Source organism: Myotis lucifugus, unplaced genomic scaffold (assembly GCF_000147115.1).
Source record: "Myotis lucifugus unplaced genomic scaffold, Myoluc2.0 scaffold_361, whole genome shotgun sequence".
Classification (NCBI taxonomy): Eukaryota; Metazoa; Chordata; class Mammalia; order Chiroptera; family Vespertilionidae; genus Myotis; species Myotis lucifugus.
The window spans coordinates 466,681-485,839 of record NW_005871409.1 but is presented as its reverse complement, the minus strand read 5'-3'; the positions used below and the strand labels follow the sequence as shown (position 1 = coordinate 485,839).

General features: G+C 40.5%; 1 protein-coding gene across 3 annotated transcripts; it reads right to left on the bottom strand.

The window, feature by feature from the left end:
* Positions 1 to 442: 442 nt before the first annotated feature.
* LOC102430672 (caspase-1-like) lies at positions 443 to 18,468 on the bottom strand. 3 transcript variants are annotated; one of them, XM_023764910.1, is made up of 10 exons: positions 18,430 to 18,468; positions 17,618 to 17,884; positions 11,624 to 11,739; positions 10,596 to 10,769; positions 9,185 to 9,419; positions 8,188 to 8,331; positions 6,540 to 6,649; positions 2,856 to 2,959; positions 2,644 to 2,659; positions 1,009 to 1,112 (listed from the first exon to the last, which is right to left on the bottom strand). In XM_023764910.1, the coding sequence occupies exons 1-8, from the start codon at positions 18,434 to 18,436 to the stop codon at positions 2,861 to 2,863; spliced, it is 1,152 nt and encodes a 383-aa protein (XP_023620678.1). In that variant the 5' UTR covers positions 18,437 to 18,468; the 3' UTR covers positions 1,009 to 1,112; positions 2,644 to 2,659; positions 2,856 to 2,860. The 3 variants fall into 3 exon arrangements, with proteins under 3 accessions (XP_023620676.1, XP_023620677.1, XP_023620678.1); XM_023764908.1 differs by lacking the exons at positions 1,009 to 1,112; positions 2,644 to 2,659 and adding an exon at positions 443 to 598; XM_023764909.1 differs by lacking the exon at positions 2,644 to 2,659 and having other exon boundaries at positions 1,005 to 1,112.
* Positions 18,469 to 19,159: the final 691 nt, after the last annotated feature.

The window sequence follows — 19,159 nt, the reverse complement described above, 5'->3', positions numbered from 1 at the left end:
TACTAACTGAGTGACTTTTGGAAAGTCATTTAAACTCTATATACTTTTGCTTTATTATAGGTAGAATGGAGATATTTATAGTAATTACTTTATAGGGTTGCTGTGATGGTTAAATTGATTTCTTATGTATAAAATCCTTTACAGTAATCAAAATTATTAAAATAATATTAATATAGAGTTAATATTATTTTAATATTAAATATTGTTATTAACAATTATGTTAATAAATATAGACAGTTATGGTTATATTTGAAACCGAGAGCATCTTATTTTAATTCAGTTCAGCTATGTACTCAAATATGTATTCAACATTCTATGTGTATATAACAGAACTAGTACATATCCTCACTTAGTAATTCTGATAGTCATGGTGCCAAAATTCCTCTACCAATATTCACCTTTCCAGAAATTTTAATATTCTCTCTCCTATTGCTGATACTCCCCTTTCTCTTTCTGTTTTTTATCTGAAGATATTTGTGTTTGTATACAAATATAGTAAGGTTGTCCCATGTTGAACCAAATGCCAAATTATTTTAGACAATATCCAAGAGCTTCTTAGAGAATAAAATTTTCCTGAAGTTTGGAAATATGCAAACATCTGGAAAGAATATAACAAGAAAGTGAATTAACTGATAGAAAGATATATGAGAATAATTTGCTAAAATCATAGTTTACTGATGAAAATATTATCTGAATCTATGATGTTGGTTAAATAATAAATTAGAAAACCTCTCTGAACTATACCTGCTACTAGTACGTGGGTTTGATGAGTATAGAACTGAGGAGCTGACCAATTTTCAGTTCTTGTCTTCCATCGAGGCACCATCCATCCCCTTTGACCCCACTGCTGAGGGAAAGTCACGGCCAGCTCTCGTCACTCAGTGAAATGCGGGTATTCTATGAGTCCTAAGCTAGAAAACCCAGTTAGCTTACTCCACTTCATTCCCATTCACCCACCATTTTAACTGAAATTCTAGTCTCTAGTAAAGGACCCAAAGACACAGTTCATGTGTTTTCATTTTTATTTAAATACAAAAGGTTAAATATGTGTGCCATACTGGCAAAGGTGCTTCTAGAAGTTGGTAAAGAAGGACAGGACTGCCTGTAATTCCCTGAAGAAGGAAAAAACAAAAACAAAACACAAAATATAGAAGGTGAGGATAGTAATTCCCAGAAGCCTTCAATCCACCCTTACCATCTTTCCTCTTTCATCTTCTTCCATGTGCTTTTGCCACTTCCTTTGACTTCTGTGACCCTTATAGTAAATTCGCCAAAAACACACAGGGTGATCTTTGTAAAATCAAATTAGTCCTCATTTCTCTGTTCACAAGCACTCAAAGGGTTTCCTATCTCACTCAGGATTAAAACTTTAGAGCATTTACCACGTGATCACCAAAGCCCAGGTGACCAGACTCTTCACCATTTTCTGAATTTGTCTCTGCCATTTCCCCCAGCCCACTGCCTTTTGGCAGTTCTTTAAAGATGTTAAGCACATTCTGCCTCAGGGCATTGGTGCTTGCTGGTCCCAGGGGTGCTAGAACATTGTTCTTACAAGAATCTCAAGGTTCACTACCCGACTCTGCCCACTCTCTGTTCTGACTTATTTTGTCACTTCAAAGAAGCCTTTCTTGAATAATCTATCTATTATAGTACAACACCAATCTCTTTCATCTTTTTAACCTCCTTTATTTTTCTTCTTAGCTCTTATCACTATCTGACATATATGTACTTGTCTGTGTATTTAGAGTCTGTCTCCACAGACTAGAGTATAAGCTTTCTGAAGCAAAAGCTTTCCATTTATTTTGTATACTGGTATATCCCAACATTCTAGAACAGAATATGTAATATAGTAAGTGCTTGATAAATATTAGTCAAAGAGCTCAACCCCTAATTTGGTTCTCTTATACTAACTAGGCAATGAAAGCTATTCTGATGAATTATCTATGCAATTATCCACCAGCGAATCACAAACCAGGAGTAGAAGAAAGTGGGTAAAGATTTAAAGTAGTGAGATAAACTTTACTATAAAATATCATTTTAATTATGCTGTTGAAAGAGAGATCAACAATACACTTACAATACAGTGTGATATTAAGCTGTTATGAGTGAGTAAATTAATAGCTGGGTCTGAATTCATTGTACCCATTCTACAATATATTACCAAAACAATTAATGTGTGTTAATATGGATGCTTGAAAAGGTTTCAGAGCAGTAATTAAGGATCAGAGAGCAGACTCTGACATGTACATTGAGAGAACATTCAGAGAGCCAGAATCTGCATCAACACAAGAATTACAGTCCAGGGTATATTTTATTCTGTCTTGGTAACAGGAGCTCAAGGTCAGTAATGTGATATCTGCACTTAAAGGACCAATATCCTGCTTCCTTCACAGTCATCTCCTCTGTTTTCTGTTTTGATTTTTGGTTTTTGTTGTTGTTGTTTGTTTGTTTTTTTTGCTTTTCAGGACCTGAGCCAATGCTTGGTAACTGTGTGTGTGTGTGTGTGTGTGTGTGTGTGTGTGTGTGTTCAGTGAGAGAGAGAGAAATATCAAGTAATGATGGAAGCACTAGTACACTTATGTTGTATTAATTACAACCCTGTGTCCTTGATTGTTTATTACTTCCTGTCTTAGTTTGACTTACCTCTTTGATTGGCTGACTGATTAATTTATTATTGAGATGAGGATGATCCAGATTCATATAAGTAGAGGAAAAGAATAACGTTTAGTCACTAAATTACATCAATAAGCAACATTAATTTGACTACGCAAGCAATTGACTGTCATTAGCCGATGAACCTCACCACCAGTATCACTTTCCCATTTGTTATACCTGCCAACAGCTTTGATACTTACTATTTTCAATTGCCAGGAAAGAGGTAGAAATATCTTGACATGGATAGTCGTTCAATGGTGGGCATCTGGGTTCTAACATCTGGCTTTTCGAATGATAGTTGTACCTTAAAAAAAAAAAGACATTCTAGGTGAAACGTAATTCTTATCCACTCTCAGAAAACATTTTGCACCATGAGCCAAAAAATTCTGGGAATAATGGGACCAAGACAATGGATATTCTCACTCCCTGTCACTGTTACCCTACTGTTTAGAAGTAGTGCCCCATGTCAGAATATACTCTTTATCTCAAAATACATACCTCATGCCTAACCCAAGGCCTTTCAAAGTTCACTTTTCTATTTTGCATTTCAGATCTATAGATCTTAACTAATCTCCTGGAGTCAATTCATGAGAACTGGATATCAAAAATGCTCTACCTTCAACCTGCTAAGTTAATCCTGAATTCAATAAGGCACAAACTCAAATATTGTTCCTAAGACCTGAACTCTACAACTTTCACATCCTAACCAACAAGCTGACCTCTGAAGATTTTGTCATGGACTGATAAATGAGATTCTATTGATACCATTGCAATTAGCTAGTTATTAATAACTAGAGGCCCGGTGCACAAAAATTTGTGCACTTGGGGGGGGGGTCCCTCAGCCCAGCCTGTGCCCTCTCGCAGTCTGGGACCCCTCAGGGGATGACCACCTTCTGGATTAGGCCTGCTCCCCGAGGAATTGGGCCTAAGATGGCAATCAGACATCCCTCTGGCAGCCCGGCAGCCCTCGGGGGATGTCCACTTGCCAGCGGGGAGCAGACCTAAGCTGCAGTCGGACATCCTTAGCGCTGCTGAGAAGGCAGGAGAGGCTCCCACCACCACCACTGTACTGGCAGCCATCAGCCGGGCTTGTGGCTGAGCAGAGCTCTTCCCATGTGAGAGCGCACTGACCACCAGAGGGCAGCTCCTGTATTGAGCATCTGCCCCCTGGTGGTCAGTGTGTGTCATAGTGACCAGTCATTCCAATCTTTCTGCTGTTAGGGTCAGTTTGCATATTACCCTTTTACTATATAGTATAGAGGCCTGGTGCACGGGTTGGGCTGGCTGGTTTGCCCTGAAGGATGTCCCGGATCAGGGTGGGGGTCCGGCTTGAGTGCCTGGCTAGCCTGGATGAGGGGATGATGGCTGTTTGCAGCCAGTCACACCGCCTTCAGGGTGGGGGTCCCCACTGGGGTGCCTGGCCAGTCTGGGTGAGGGGCTGAGGGATGTTTTCAGGCTGGCGGGTGACTGAAGCTCCCAACCTTCCTTTTTTTCTTTTCTTTTTTTTTATTCTGGGATTTATTTACCTTCTATGGCTGTCACTGGAACTGAGAGCCGGCTTTAGCTCTGAGGCTCGACTCAAGCTCTGAGACCTTGACTGCTGAAAGCAGGTATCTGGGTTTGTTTGGCTTCTATAATTGAAAAATTGTTGCAGCTCCAGCTCTAAGGCCCAGCTGGCTGAAAGCAGGTTTCTGGGGTTTTTTTTAGCTTCTATAATTGCAACATTGCTCCTTAGAGTGCAGCTCACAGGCCAGCAGCGGCAGGCGGGGAACCTTGGCTTCCTCCATCACTGGAGCAAGCAAGCCTCCTGTTCACTTCAGCTGCCTGGCTGCCAGCTGCCATCTTGGTTGGCAGTTAATTTGCATATCGCCCTGATTAGCCAATGGAAATTGTGTTGGAGGTATGGTTAATTACCATGTTTGTCTATTATTAGATAAGATAGAACAGGAGCAAGGGGAAAGGCAAGAAACTTCAGGCATGTGATTTTGGCAGCTTCACAAGGAAGCTGGAATTTCACCAGCCCATTCCCTGCAGACCACTGGGGGAAGAGATCCAACTAATGGGAGATGGATGCATGCACAAGGAGTTGGGGTTACAAGGGAAAGCACCTGTCAGTTAAGCCTGGGGATCAATGGCTTTGGCTAGACTAGGCAGGACCATTGCAAGCCTGCACCAACTTGGGAATGCATAAACCAGCAGATAAGAAGCTCACGCTCTTCTGTGGCTCTCTTGGCTCCCATGCTCCTCTGGCTTTGTTCCTGCCCATGTTGTCTCCATAGCTGCATGACCCACAGCCACGTGGACCTCACACACAATGGACTATAACTGGAAACACAAATCAGCCAGCTTGATGCTCCATTTGACTGTGGAGACATGGAACAGAGACTCTGGACACTGGCTTTGATTTCAGATCTGCTGAAAACAAAATGGCACTTCTTATTGGCAGGAGAAACGGAAATGGGACCTTGGGAACTCGGGGTATAATTACACAGAAATAAAGCTTTCTATAATATATCACCTTCCCATGTGAGCCTCAGAAAATTCTCAGGATATTGCAACACACCCACTCCCACCAGCAAGTGGTGGGGATGAGGACCTCTCCCCACTGATCACACTGTTTCTAGACTTCTCCTAGCAATGCCCTAAAGTACAATGTCTAATTCCTATTCATCCAACAGGACTGAATTTCCAAAGTTCCCATTCACAGATACCGCAATGCACATTACAATGCAATCTTCTCCTGTTTACTAAAGTTGTGTTCCTCTTTGCTCACAGAGTGCTACTGTTCTCTACAGTTTTTAATTTAAAAACAACCATACAGCCCTAGCTGGTTTGGCTCAGTGGATAGAGCATTGGCTCCAAGTGGACTAAAGGATCCTGGATTCAATTTCAGTCAAGGCTGATCCCCAGTGTGGGGCATGCAGGAAGCAGCCAATCAATGACTCTCTCTCATCTCTCTCTCTCTCTCTCCCCTCTCCCTTCCTCTTCGAATCAATAAAAGTATATATTAAAAAATAGTGAAAAATAAAACTGCTCCATATTCTTAATACCCTAAAGGGAGAAAGGTATTAATATTCATGCATTGATTTATTGAATGAATATCAATTCCTATGTGCCAGCATGTTGAGGTGTTGAGCACATTTCTACCTTCATGAAGCATGCATTCAAGTGAGTAAGTACAGGTAAGAATAAACAGAATATATGCCAAATGTGTGGTGGCCAGAACCCTGGAGGAAAACAAATTAGGAGGGAGGGGGGAATGAGGAATTCACTGAGGTGGTAGAGGAATTTGGTCTTCTTTTCTGGACCACTCCATTCAAAGAATACTTTCTCCCTTTTGTTCTTTCACTTGCTCTAGATCCTTTGTGTAGTGGAGCCTATTACAATCTGCAGTGACACATGTGTTTGCTGGCCTACTTGTTTCGTATCCATCTCTCTCACAAAAAGGTCCTGAGTGGCCTTAGGGCACAATATCTCACTTACACCTGTGTCCCAGGATAGCAATAATTACCAAGTATGATAACACCCAATATATATTTATTCAATAAAGTAAGCTATACAAATCAACTCAAAATACTTTCCATTATTTTACTTAAAAAATGTATAGCTCATAACAAATAAGCTTACAGGTTATATTATTTTGTTCTATTTTGACCTCGTGCAATTTTGTGTAAAATTCTCCTCTTCCTACATCAGATGTCAACCCCTGGATAATGGAAACCAGGCACTGATCTACATTTGTTTGCCTTACAAAGCCTGACATTGTCATTTGAAATAAGAAAAATAGTAAAGTCTTCCAGCACACGCACACACACACACACACACACATACACACACACACGCACACACACACAGGACTAGAAAAAGAAGAAGAAAAAGCTTACCTTCCGAAATACTTCCTCGAGGTGCCAATGCCAGGAATACATTTGGAAGCATCTGATTAGTTGTGTGATGAAGAGAGAACCTTTACTAGTGTCTCTCCAGGACACGTTATCTGTGAAGATAAGGAGTGGTCAGCCTTGGGCTGCGCCCTTGAATGCTTTCTTTTCTCACAGGTTTTTTGTGTTGTTGTTTTTTTTATGTAGCTTTTGTGTTTTTTAAGCATAGCTTTGGAATTAAATTGACATGTTTAGGGGAAACACTTATATCTCCATATTAACTAATTTTCCAAAAAGAGGAGAAAATAGGAAAAATAAAACTTGCAGAGATTTAACTAAAGGAATAACTCAGGAGAATTTCATGATTGCATTATATTCTTGGAACTAACTCTTACTGTGTGTTTCATGTTCATTCACTTGGTTTTGAAAAGAGGCTTGAGAGATAACTGGAATTACCCCATTTTACAGAGGAAAGAATAGACGCTCAGAGGATTAAAGAATTCCCCCACGCTTATACAGTAAGCAACATAAATGGTTCCCTGGTTTCTAGGTGGTTTACAGAGTGTACAGCATTCTGTCTTTCACAATATTATAAACGAAGTGGGTGAACAAATCCAAAGCAAATTGTGGTCATGGTTTCACTGGTGTATATTATATCCCAACTCACTATGTTACATACATTAAGTATATACAGCATTTTGTATGTCAATCAAACCTCCATGAGCCCTGACCGGTGTTGCTCAGTTAGAGCAGGGTCTCCTCACTGGAGGGTCATGGGTTCCATTCCTGGTCAAGGGCACGTACCTGGGTTGCAGGTCATATCTCTGCCCCCTGGTCAGGGGGTGTGTGGGAGGCAACCAATTGATGTGTCTTTGTCACATGGATGTTTCTCTTTTTCTCCCTTTTCTTTTCTCCCCTTCCCCACCTTTTCACTGTCTCTTAAATTAATGGAAAAAGAAATCTTCACTCCTTGTGTGAGGATAAAAAAAACAAATAAAAAAAAACCCCAAAAAACCAAAACCTCCATGAAGTGGTTACAAAAAGAAAACACTTAAAAGAAAAGACAAAAATTTGCAATGTAGAAACATTCAAATATTAGAGGCTTCTTAGATGACTACCTAGAGGTCAAGGACTAAACACTGATCCCTATTAGTAGGCCTGCTAAGCCCCAGGGTATAATTTTCTTCCTCTTTTAAAGGATCTCCTCATCCTGCTGAGCCATACATGGCTTCCTCTAAAAAAGCATCAAATGAGAACCATGGAGAAAAGGAGTTGGAGGTGATAATTTAAGAATGGCAGCCAGTGTCTGGATCCACTAAAACTCTATTCAAAATGTTAAACAGATTTAATAGAAAATGGAATCAAATTTGTTTTTTAAATGGTGTATGGGGAATGGGGTTCCTTGTATTAGGTTGTTTTAGTATGTGGTATACCTTTGACCATAAAGTGCAGTACTTAGAATAAAAGTACAGTTTTAAAACGTGGAAAATATAGAATCTCTGTTTCCATAGAATAGGTCAAATAAATGTAAATTGTTTTGACAGCCCTCAAAATGTGTCTTACATCACTGCTGCAGGGAGCCTACCTCAATATTCCAGAATCATTCTGAGGTGGCCTTAGGCGCACAACCCTTGTCTGAAACTGAAAGACCTACGTGGGGTTGAGGAGCAGAAAGCAATGAAGTCCTTCTCCACGTGTGCTTTGTAAACGGCATCGTCCTCCAGGTTCTCAGGTGACTGGGAAGAGCTGTCTGTCACGGCTGCTGGAGAGTCACTGACCCACAATTCCCCGCGATTTTCTGTGGAGACATTAACATTGTGCAAACTGTGTGCCTCTATCAGTATGACTGTCACTATTGTCTACCCCATTCTTTTTAAATGTTTCTCAGCAATTTCACACACACACACACACACACACACACACACACACACACACTCCAAACCCTTTCCCCACACACATACCTTGGCCTCCTTTAATGTCTTTATGTGCCAATTAATAGTGGCAGCATCTTACCAGCAAGTAGTGATAGCATCAGCAAACTGGAAGAACCCCTTTCCTAAGAAGAGCAAAGGACTTAAAACCTTATCTGCATAATTTCAGAGCCTAGTTACTATTATTCAGCTAGACTATTTCTGCTTTTTCTTCCAAACACTGCTCCAAAATACTAAGAGGCTATTTGAAGTCAGAAAAAAGCAAAGGAAATGTTGACAGCAATTCGAAGTGCCCACATCAACCTATTCAATTCCCTTTAAATAATGAATGAGGGGGAAAGGGTGCTTCTACTATAGAACAGCCCCAATTTGCAATGAAATTCTTCTCAAGCCAGAGAATGTCAAAATGCCTGTAAGACATGTCCAAGTGAAGCTCTAATTAAAATAATCTTATTCCAAGATTTAGATATTTGTGTCCAACTTTGATTTAGGTAGTCTGAAGATCTGCTTCACAATTTACCTTGGATTAAATCAAATAGATATTTCTTAGCTGAAAAGACAATCTCTCATGATACCAACTCCCCTTGGCATTTCCCAAGAATTCAATTCACTTTATTTGCACTGAATGGGGTATAGGATTGTTTCCCCTAAAAGCAAAACATACATCACAATCCACTGCAAACACCTCATGCCCTTTGGAGTTTCCTTTTCAGAACTCACCACCTCTGCAGGCCTGGACAATGATGACCTTAGGTTTGTCCTTGAGACTGGGGCAGTTGCGATTGTTGAATATCCGAAAGATGGTGTCATAAGGTAGCACGTCTGGGTTTTCATCGCTGTGCTGAGTCCCACAGAGTCTATCCAGGAGGCCATGGGACATGAACACCAGGAATGTACTATCTGAGGTCCTGTGCTCTGGGCGGGCAGCAAATGCCACCAGCACTTTCTCCATCTCCTGAAAAAGGCCATGGAGTCTTACTCTACAGGACAAGCATTAATACCAATCTGACCCCCTGTTTATGGTGAGCAGTATAAGAAACACCTATAGTGTTCCAGTCACTGTGCCTTCAGATAGTGGTTGCTCAGTGATAGGTTTCTTTTTCTTGTGAAAATGGAGCTGGGGGTTCAAGGACCTGCTCCTGCTAACATTATATGAGCTGTCCTCTGGATATATTTTATCTTTGTTTATTTTCCCTTACATATTATTCTTTCTATCTCTGTCTTTTATCTGATTACCTAATAGGAGCCTTGCATCATAAATGTATCATACCTTCTATTCAACCACCCTTCCCACTGCGCTTAGAATGAAATCACACTTCTGACATATGTGTACTCCCTCCTGCCATCCTTCCTAGGCTCTCCTTACACTGGTCTTTTTGTATATTTCATGTGCCAGTTTCATATGTAGTTCAGACTTTTCATTGTAGTCATCCCTCTTGGAATGGGTTCCATTCACACATTCCCCGACCTGTCTTGTTACTGGTTGTCATCTGTCTGGTCCTATACTGTCTCCTGTCAAGGCTTTTCTGACCATTCCATCCAAGCAATTACTCCCCACTCCCCAATTCGCTCCTGTGTTTTCTTTTCTCAATTACTTTTCACTTTATTTTCACTCTTACAGAGAGACACAAGACACATCAAATCTCTGAAATTTTTTGTTTTGCTCTTCATATGATTGCTCCCCCCCCCCCCACCAGTAAACCTAAATCAATTCCAACTTGGAACATCCTGCTCATTCACAGACCTACCCAATGCTGAAAATAGGCCCTGGGACCAAGACCAAGTCAGGACTTAGTATTTATATGGTTACTACATGCCTTTTAAACATTCATTACTTTAGAATTTTCTGGGAATATTGGGTCTGAATCCCATTCACCTCACTTTGGAACCGAGAATTATGTGGGTATACATGCCAGTCACTTTCTGTCTAGTTTTATGGAATTGAGGATATTTGGAGCCCAAAGAGACAGAGATTTCCCCTATCTAATAATTTCATTTTACAAAAACACATACTCACGTGCAGGTGCACACACAGAGAAATATGTGGCCTAAGGTTGTTAAAGCATTTGGCTATCATTATAAAGTTAGTTTGTTAGTAGGAGGTTGTATACAGTGCGTGAGGAGCCCTTACCTTGGCTGTGAGGTTCTCTTCCACAATCACACTGTAGCCAAGGCCCACAAGCAACTCTTTCATCCCTGTGATGTCAAGTTCAGCCCCTTTCCTGGGCTGAAGGTGATCAAACTCTCTATTGCATATGATGAGAGCCAGGCGAGTGCGGTCTTTCCTCTCCTTTATTGGATAGATCTGCAGGAAATGGATATGCAGTGAGTTTGACTTTCCTAAATCTCTTTTAAACCTTCATGTACTAATCTCTGTTGCTTTGTTACAGGATCATGGATCTGCTCTCTCCCCTCTCCTGTACCAGAGACCCTGCCTTTTTCTTTGTAATGGATTGAACTGACAAAAGGAAGAAGTGAGAATTGAAAGTGATTTAGAACTTTCAAATTATATAAAAATAAACTGAAAAATAAAATTATGTAATTTATTTTCCAGGTGCCCAGAAGTGGACCTAGAACATATTTGGGATGCTTACTCAAGAATCTTGAAGAGTCTAGAACATTTCCTACCATAACTTTCTCCTATCTCTTCTCCACCTAGACAAATCATTCTCAGTGTTCAAGGTTCAGTTCAAATTTCATAAAAACCAGGAGAATTTTCTATTGGCCCTGGCTAAAAATAAATACATCAGAGATGCTTTGCCTTTGGTAACATCATTATTTCAGTATTATTTTTAACACATCGAGATAAAATGGGTTTCAGGCTTTAACTGTATTTTAAGTCATGTTTTGTGTCTAGGCTTTTCAACTAGTATGAAAATAATTACTAAATATTTTAATCTATAGATACAGCTTAATTTTAATAAGTCTCAAATAGATAGAACAAATAAATGAAGAGAGAGATCTGTATTTTATCATGGGGTTGAAAGAGAATTGAAATCTGTGTGAGGCAAATGAGTTCCTCCTTGATCAAAGCATCTATGAAAATGGTTACTACTGTCCCCACCCTACCACTCTGCAATTAGTGCTTTAGGAAATCAAGTACTTAGTGAAAGCAATTGCTTCTCTCTCATTCTCTATTTTATGGATAGAACACAGTACCTCTCCAGCCCTTTCTTTGCACACATTCAGGAACTCTTCAGGAGGACAAAGCTTGAGGGTATCTGTAGTTTCTGCTGACTCAGCTGGCCCAGTCACTTCTGGAGGAACTGCAGGATCTATCACATGAAATCACATGATGTAATTTTAATATCTGCATCTGTTACCCATGATCACCTAAGACATACTGACAGAGAAGGGTAGTCATGAAAAGTTCTTTATACACTTTTAAAATGTAGGAGTTTTCCTTGTATCTAACCTCTAATATGAAGAAGTGTATTGTGATTGGGGAAAAAGGGGAAATTCTTGGTAGCAGATCCACCCAAAACTGTGATACTAGATTATGATTATTAAGAGGAAAACACCTTCCTTGGTGACTTGGGTCAAATTTGGCTTTTTTGTATTTAGCTAAATCAGCTTGAGTCTTGATATTTTTTACTCTAGTGCACTCACTCATCTAAGTGGACAGTTTCTTGTCACTGAGCAAGAGTATATTGAATAAATATTTAGTAGAGTGCTATTCATTAGAAACACAATTAAGTCACATGTGCAATTGAATTTTTTCTAATGTTCACATCATAAAAGGAAAGAAAAACAGATGAAATTAATTTTAATAATATTTTATTTGACATAATATATTCAAACTATTATCATTTTAACATGTGTCCAAGCACTCTGTAGTCACAATGTGGCTGGTAGCTATCATATTGGACTAGAGGCCCAGTGCACAAATTTGTGCACGGGTGGGGTCTAGCTGGACCACCCCGATCAAGGCCAATTAGGCTGGCCAGCCAGAGGGGAAGGGCTGTGGGCAGTTGGTTGGCTGGCCCTGCCAGCTAGTGGAACATCCAGTGGAATTGACAATTTGCATATTAGCCGTTTATTTTATAGGATGGTAGAGCATCCCAAGTCTGCTCCTAATTTATACACAACACAGACACAGACACACACTAAGCACCTAAAAGAATCCTCAATCCTGTAACATCCAGGCATTATTTTTTCAGGGACCTCAGCCTGAATTCTCAACTTTTCCAGAGGAGATGGGCTTCTAGAATTCCTTGAAAAGCTGTGGAGTTAGCTATGTCCAGGAAAAATGCTACTAGCCACGAGTACTGATTCCAGAGCCAGGGGGACAACATTTTGCTTGGAGATTCTAACATACACTGGACGTCCTTGCCTCCAAAGTTCTGATGAACTGACACTAAATTTTCAACCCATGTTTTAAAATGTGAGAGAATAACTCCTCCCTTTTGAAGAAGTTTGTTTCTGACTCATCCTGACCCAGTCCTTAAAGAAACCTTACTGTATCCGTCACAGCTTGGCATCACTTGACAAATTTTGCAAGAGACTGGATAAGTCCAGCACCCCTCCCTTCTGAGGAATGAGTAAGAATTCATAAACAGCCCTAACCAGTTTGGCTCAGTGGATGGAGCGTCGGCCTGTGGACTCAAGGGTCCCAGGTTCGATTCTGGACAAGGGCATGTACCTTGGTTGCGGGCACATCCCCAGAGGGGAGTGTGCAGGCGACAGCTGATCGATGTTTCTAACTCTCTATCCCTCTCCCTTTTTCTATGTAAAAAATCAATAAAATATATATTTTTTTAAAAAGAATTCATAAACAATAGAAGAGAGGTTTGCCAAGATCTAATTAACAAGGTTTTTGTCTAGGAACAAACCTTGATGGTTAGTTACATGAACCAATCAAGGCACTCCCTGATTTCCTTTTATTTAAAAGAAAAAGGCAATATTATCCTGTATAAATGTCTTAGTTTCTATTTTTTCTATTTTACTCATTTATCTCCATTAGTTTTTTCATAATATTTTTAATAAACATCTTTCTAAAACATATGCTAAACACTGAAGCTCTAAAGAAGCAGCAAATTGTTAGTCTCTAAGGAAACCAAGCTTTCTGAACATTTTTATAGATTAAAAAGAGGCATGCTCTCCTTTATCTATCCAGAAGATTCTGGCAATTTAAAGACACCCCAGGTCCTGGGAGGTTCCCTCATTAGAGGGGATGTTTCTCAGCAAAAACCTCCTCTGTTTCCAAGCTATTTGCAAGTTTGGTGAACACTCTTAACTTAAGAAACATCATCTCCTAATGACCATTGTGTGTCTATATATAATTATAGTGTTTGCAGTTAAGATTGGGAATTATATTTCTATGTTACATCTAATAGTATGAATTAGCATGAAAACAAATCCTCTCATTACAATATAATAGATATTATAGTACAGCCTGCTGCCCTAAAGGAGTTTCTGGCAGTCTGGGAATGGAGCTGAAAGAAATGTGAGAAATAGGAGTTTAGATAAACTTGAAAAAGCTCAGTTTACCTGTTACCTAAGGACACATTCAGGAAACCCCTTCAAATGATATAAAAAGGAAGGGACTGGTATTAGATGAGACAAAACCATATCCCTCGATGGGTAGCATTTTGAGTACTTATCTCTCTGACTAAATATCAATACTTGGTACATCGTATGTGTCTATATATGAGTTTGTTTAATAAAATAAGCAATCAAATACCTTGTATTCTTTCTATCCTCCACACCATTCCCTCAATATTATACTAGGGAACCTCAGAATTATATCTATGGTATGTCCAAAAAGCCTGGCCAGGACCTTACTTGTTCTAACAGCTCCTCTCACCCAGCTTCCTGGCCTGCTAGGCTTGTGGACCTTAGTTGTCCTAAGATCACCCTGGGGCTCCATGTGCAGTTAGAGCCCAGGGAAGCACAGAACACATCATGATAGGATCTACCCCTGCCTCCTGCCTACCACTCTCTATCTCTGCTGATGCAGTAGTTTATCTCAGCTTGGTTTAATGCTTATTGTGATTCCTGGGGTTGCTAAAATTATTTTATAATTTCTAATATTCAAATGTGATTTCTATTTGCAAATATTTCATTTTTGAAAAAAAATCCAATCATTCCTACCCCATCCCAGATTAAAGAGAAAGTAATAAACCTGAACAAGAAGCAGCATGAATGTTAGTGAGAACACAGCTCAGGCCACAATCTTGGACATATACCAGACAAGCGTGTCCTGCCTGCTGGGGAGAATGTCCCTTCCACCTAGAGAAGGGCTTCTTTCAAAAGCTGATACACATATATGCATAACCCATGGACACAGACACTAGTGTGGTGAGGGACTGGGGGTAGAGGGGAAAAATAGGACATATGTAATACTTTCAGTAACAGAGACATTTAAAAAGAGAAAAGAAAAAAGAAACAAAAGCGTATGTGTAATTTTGAGGGCTCTATAATGTATTTAGTCTTTTATGTATTAATTTTTTATTATTATTGATGAACTCTAGTGAAACAGGAATTTTAGGGGTGAAATATAACAAGTTTAGGAAATATTAGAACTTTTGAAAGTTAAGGGAACCATGTAGGAAGCACAGGGTTGCAGAGCAGCAGAAGGTCTATTTCTATAGAATAGGGGAGCTGAAAAGCTGCAACAGGTACATTTCCATAGAATGAGGGAGCTGTGAACAGAAAAGGTCTATATTTACAAAATAAAGAGAAGGAAGCCCTTCATCCAGAAGGAGAGGGAATAGGAAAGCAATAGGAAATAAGATAGCAATAGGAAATAAGATGGGGGAGAACTTCACATGTCCCAACCTTGAGCCCAGGAGTTACTATAGTAACCAGTCCAGGGTAATAGTGACCAATCAGAGGGGATATTAAGTCACCAAGATCTGCAGCCATTATAAGCCATAGGGAAAAGGAACTCAGTGGGATCTTTTCCCCCTCCCTACATGGGAGCCCATTCTGTGGGGCTCTTTCCCTCTCCTGACATGGGAGTCTGTACTTGTTCTTCAATAAATCTCCACCTTTGCTCTACCACTGTCTGTCCGTGGATTCATTCTTCAATTCTAGAGGACAAAGAACCTGGGTTCCAGTCCAAAAACTCTGTATCACTAGTATACAGGTTTGGGATTTTATTTTAAACTCCGCAGCAAGCAGAGTCCATCACTGTTGAACTTGGGCCTGAGGACATGTAGTTTCTAGTAGCATTTGTAATTCAATCTAGGTCAAACAAATAAACTAACACTCAGAAGCCTGCTACTGTATTTGGTTGTATAAAACAACTCAAGCCTATTAATGTGTCCTCTGAGGTCACGGTTTATTATGCTTGTCAACTTCATGGACAGGAATTAAATGAAAGGTTTTTAAGTTTTTATAAGGATCTCAATATAACAATACACACCTTAAAAGTTTAATCCAGAAATTCTAAGAATTGGCATGAGCTAACACTTGTGAAATACACTGAGTTTTCATCCCATAGTTACTATTGAAGACAAGATTTCCATAGACAAAATATGGTCCAATTCCCTGCTCTGCATGAGGGAGAAGCCATAGGCTGTCCCTCAAAATGCTGAGCCCAAGGTGACAGACTGCAGCTCGTCCCGTCCTTCCCATCCAGACTGCTGGACTAACTTAACCATCATAATTCAAGAAACTTTTCTGGAGGAAACCCTTGTGGTGGCAGGGAGTGTACATGTCAAGAACTTTTTTTTAGAAAGATCTCTTCCATTAGAGTCATTCAAATAAATCATCGAATTACCATATTCTGTGGCTTGAAAACAATTGCCAAGTAGATGAGAGAGAGACAAAGGCATGACAGCCTGACTGAGGAGGCATCATCTGGCAAGCAGACAGGCGACTCCAGGTATTGGCTTTATTAGAGTGGTTTGTCCAAGTGCCTCTAGGACTCAAGGATTATGAACTGAAAGGAATGGGGCAAGGAAGAAGAAACTTTGGCTACTAACAATTATTCCGAACCCTTATTGTTAGTTATTGATTGTCTTTAATATGGGGGAGTGTTAAATAGAAAATAAAGGTATTAAATAAAAACAGGAAGTTACCCAGAGATGAACTTTGCTATGTCAGTAAGCCAGGCATAGGCTTCCCCTAGTCCTGGAGAAAAAGACGGCTTGCTTTCAAAGAACAACTTTTCCCTCTGATTGCATTTGTGAAGCATAAAAGAAACCAGGGTTTGCCGAGACCGGTTTGGCTCAGTGGATAGAGCGTCGGCCTGCAGACTGAAGGGTCCCAGGTTCGATTCCGGTCAAGGGCATGTACCTGGGTTGCGGGCACATCCCCAGTGGGAGATGTGCGGGAGGCAGCTGATCGATGTTTCTCTCTCATCGATGTTTCTAACTCTCTATCCGTCTCCCTTCCTCTCTGTGAAAAATCAATAAAATATATTTAAAAAAAAAAAAAAAAGAAGAAACCAGGGTTTGAGAGTCCGCCAGAGCTCCCATCTAGGCTGTGTGGGGGCCATAGGCACTATAGATAGAAGGGGCAGGTCAGATGCCTGTCTGTCTTGTATCAGGGCCTCAGGAGCATGTGAGTTAGAGGTCGGGCCTTACACAATGGTCTACAGCCTAGTTCCATGCTAGTGGACAACATCACTCAAAGAAAATGCAAGAGGGCAATTAAATGACAGAGTCCACATTTAAAATCCTAGCTTTTCTGTCAGGATTGAGTTTATTCTCTGGGTGCCTCACCGTCACTCAAATATTTTATTCCTCCTGGAGAGCAAACTTTTGGAGAGAAATTATAAAACTATTCAATGACAGACTTTAAATCTTCATGTCAGATAACTATAAAATTTTCTAGGGATTCTTAGACTTAAGTAACTAGCTGACTAACTAACTAACTAACTAAATAAGTAAAGTGCCCTACCAGGGGGACTAGAGAGTGTGGCATGAAGTTTATCAGACTGTTCTCATAAACTTCAACAACTGAGCTACCATATACTCAGGATGGGAAGTGAATTTTAATTATTAGAAGGACTCTGAGGCTAAAAGAATAAGAATAAAGAGTAATGAGACAGGGGATATACAATAGTGTCACTGTCTTAGAAATGGGGCCCTGAAGCCAGATGTAAACACGTTGTCTGCAAACTAACATGACCAATGAAGAAATCCTATGTGGGTGCAAAGACACGGGGCCTGCATGGACTTTAGTCCGAGCTGTAGACCTTACCTGAGGGCAGCCCCATCTTCTCTGCAAGTTGGGAGTCGATTTTACGGATGTGATCGATACATACTTGGCTTGCCTTGTCCCCTTTCGGAATGACTGAGTCAATCAAAGCTCGGGCCTTATCCATAATTGTGTCATTTTCACGTCTTACTTTCTCCATCTCCTCCTGGTTCAGCACTCTTTTCTCTAATAGGTCATCCAACAAGCCATTTATGGTGCCTGAGGTCACTGATTGGACAAAAACCACCCTCTTCTCCTTCAGGACTTTGTCTGTTTGAAGCACAAGGATTCCTCAAGTCACTAAACAGCCTCATTTTCCTCTCAAATCAGCAACAGGGAACAGCCTCCTTTAGATTTAATCCATAAAATGTCCCTCCCCATGCAGTTCAGTCATCCTGAGCTACCCACATCCCTCCCCCTCCCCTCAGTGCTACCCAGTGTGCTCACTGAGAGCCTGAAGTCCCAGATGCCTCCTGTTTATTCAACTCTGCATAATAAAAGGAAACAGTGATAGCCTATTTGCCTTGGGGACAGCAGCTGCTGGTACCCATCTCATGGGGATCCTGCACCCTTTGGCAGATAATTCAGTTAAGCCTTTAAGGCCCCTTCTCTCCATCCCTTCCTCCTCCCTCCTCTTTCTTCCCTCTCTCTCAGTTCTGTTCACCCAGTTGACCTAAACATTCACAGAACCTAATTGTGGCTTCCCCAAAAGCCAGCCACTTTCAAAAATTTTCCCCAAGACCTATCCTTCTAGAAAGTAAACAAACTAACAAAGCAGAACAACAAAAACAAGAAAAAAAAAACCCAAAACTCACCGGCCATGGCTTTTCTCTCCTAGCCTTGGAGTGCAATTTGAAACTGAAAGCATGTTCCACCTCGTTTTAAGCAGGGTGTGTACACATATTAGGAAATACCTATTGCTCATTCATATGCATGTCTTTATTTTTTCTCCAAAGTAATAATCTTATTGCTTAACTTCAGAGTGTCTCAGCATGTATATACTTGGAAAATTTCCTTCACCAGCACTGGATGAGGCTGGGGTAGGAAGGGAGTGCAGCCTAGAGGATAAGAAAGTGAAGAGAAAGTATCCATTCACTTCAACTCACACACTAATGAATCTCTCATTCATTAGGGAGTGTGATCAGGAAAGTAACTCATCCTTTGGTGTCTTAGTCCATTCACGCTACTGTAACAAAATGCCACAGGCTGGGTGGCTTATCAACAAGAGGGATTTATTTCTCCCAGTTCTGCATCTGGAAGCGCAAAACCAGGTGCCAGCATGGTTGGCTTGTGGTGAGGGCCCTTTAAAGAGTTGCAGACTGCTGACTTCTCACCATGACCTCACCTGGCAGAAAGGGTGAGCTAGCGCTTTGGAATCTGACTTAAGGGCGTGAATCCCATTCATGAGGCTTTTGCCCTCATGATCAATTCAACTGCTAAAGTCCTCAACTCCTAATACTGTCACCTTGGGCCTTAGGTTTTCAACATCTGAGTATTGGAGGGACACGTACATTCAATCTATAGCATTTGGAGAAGTTGAACCAT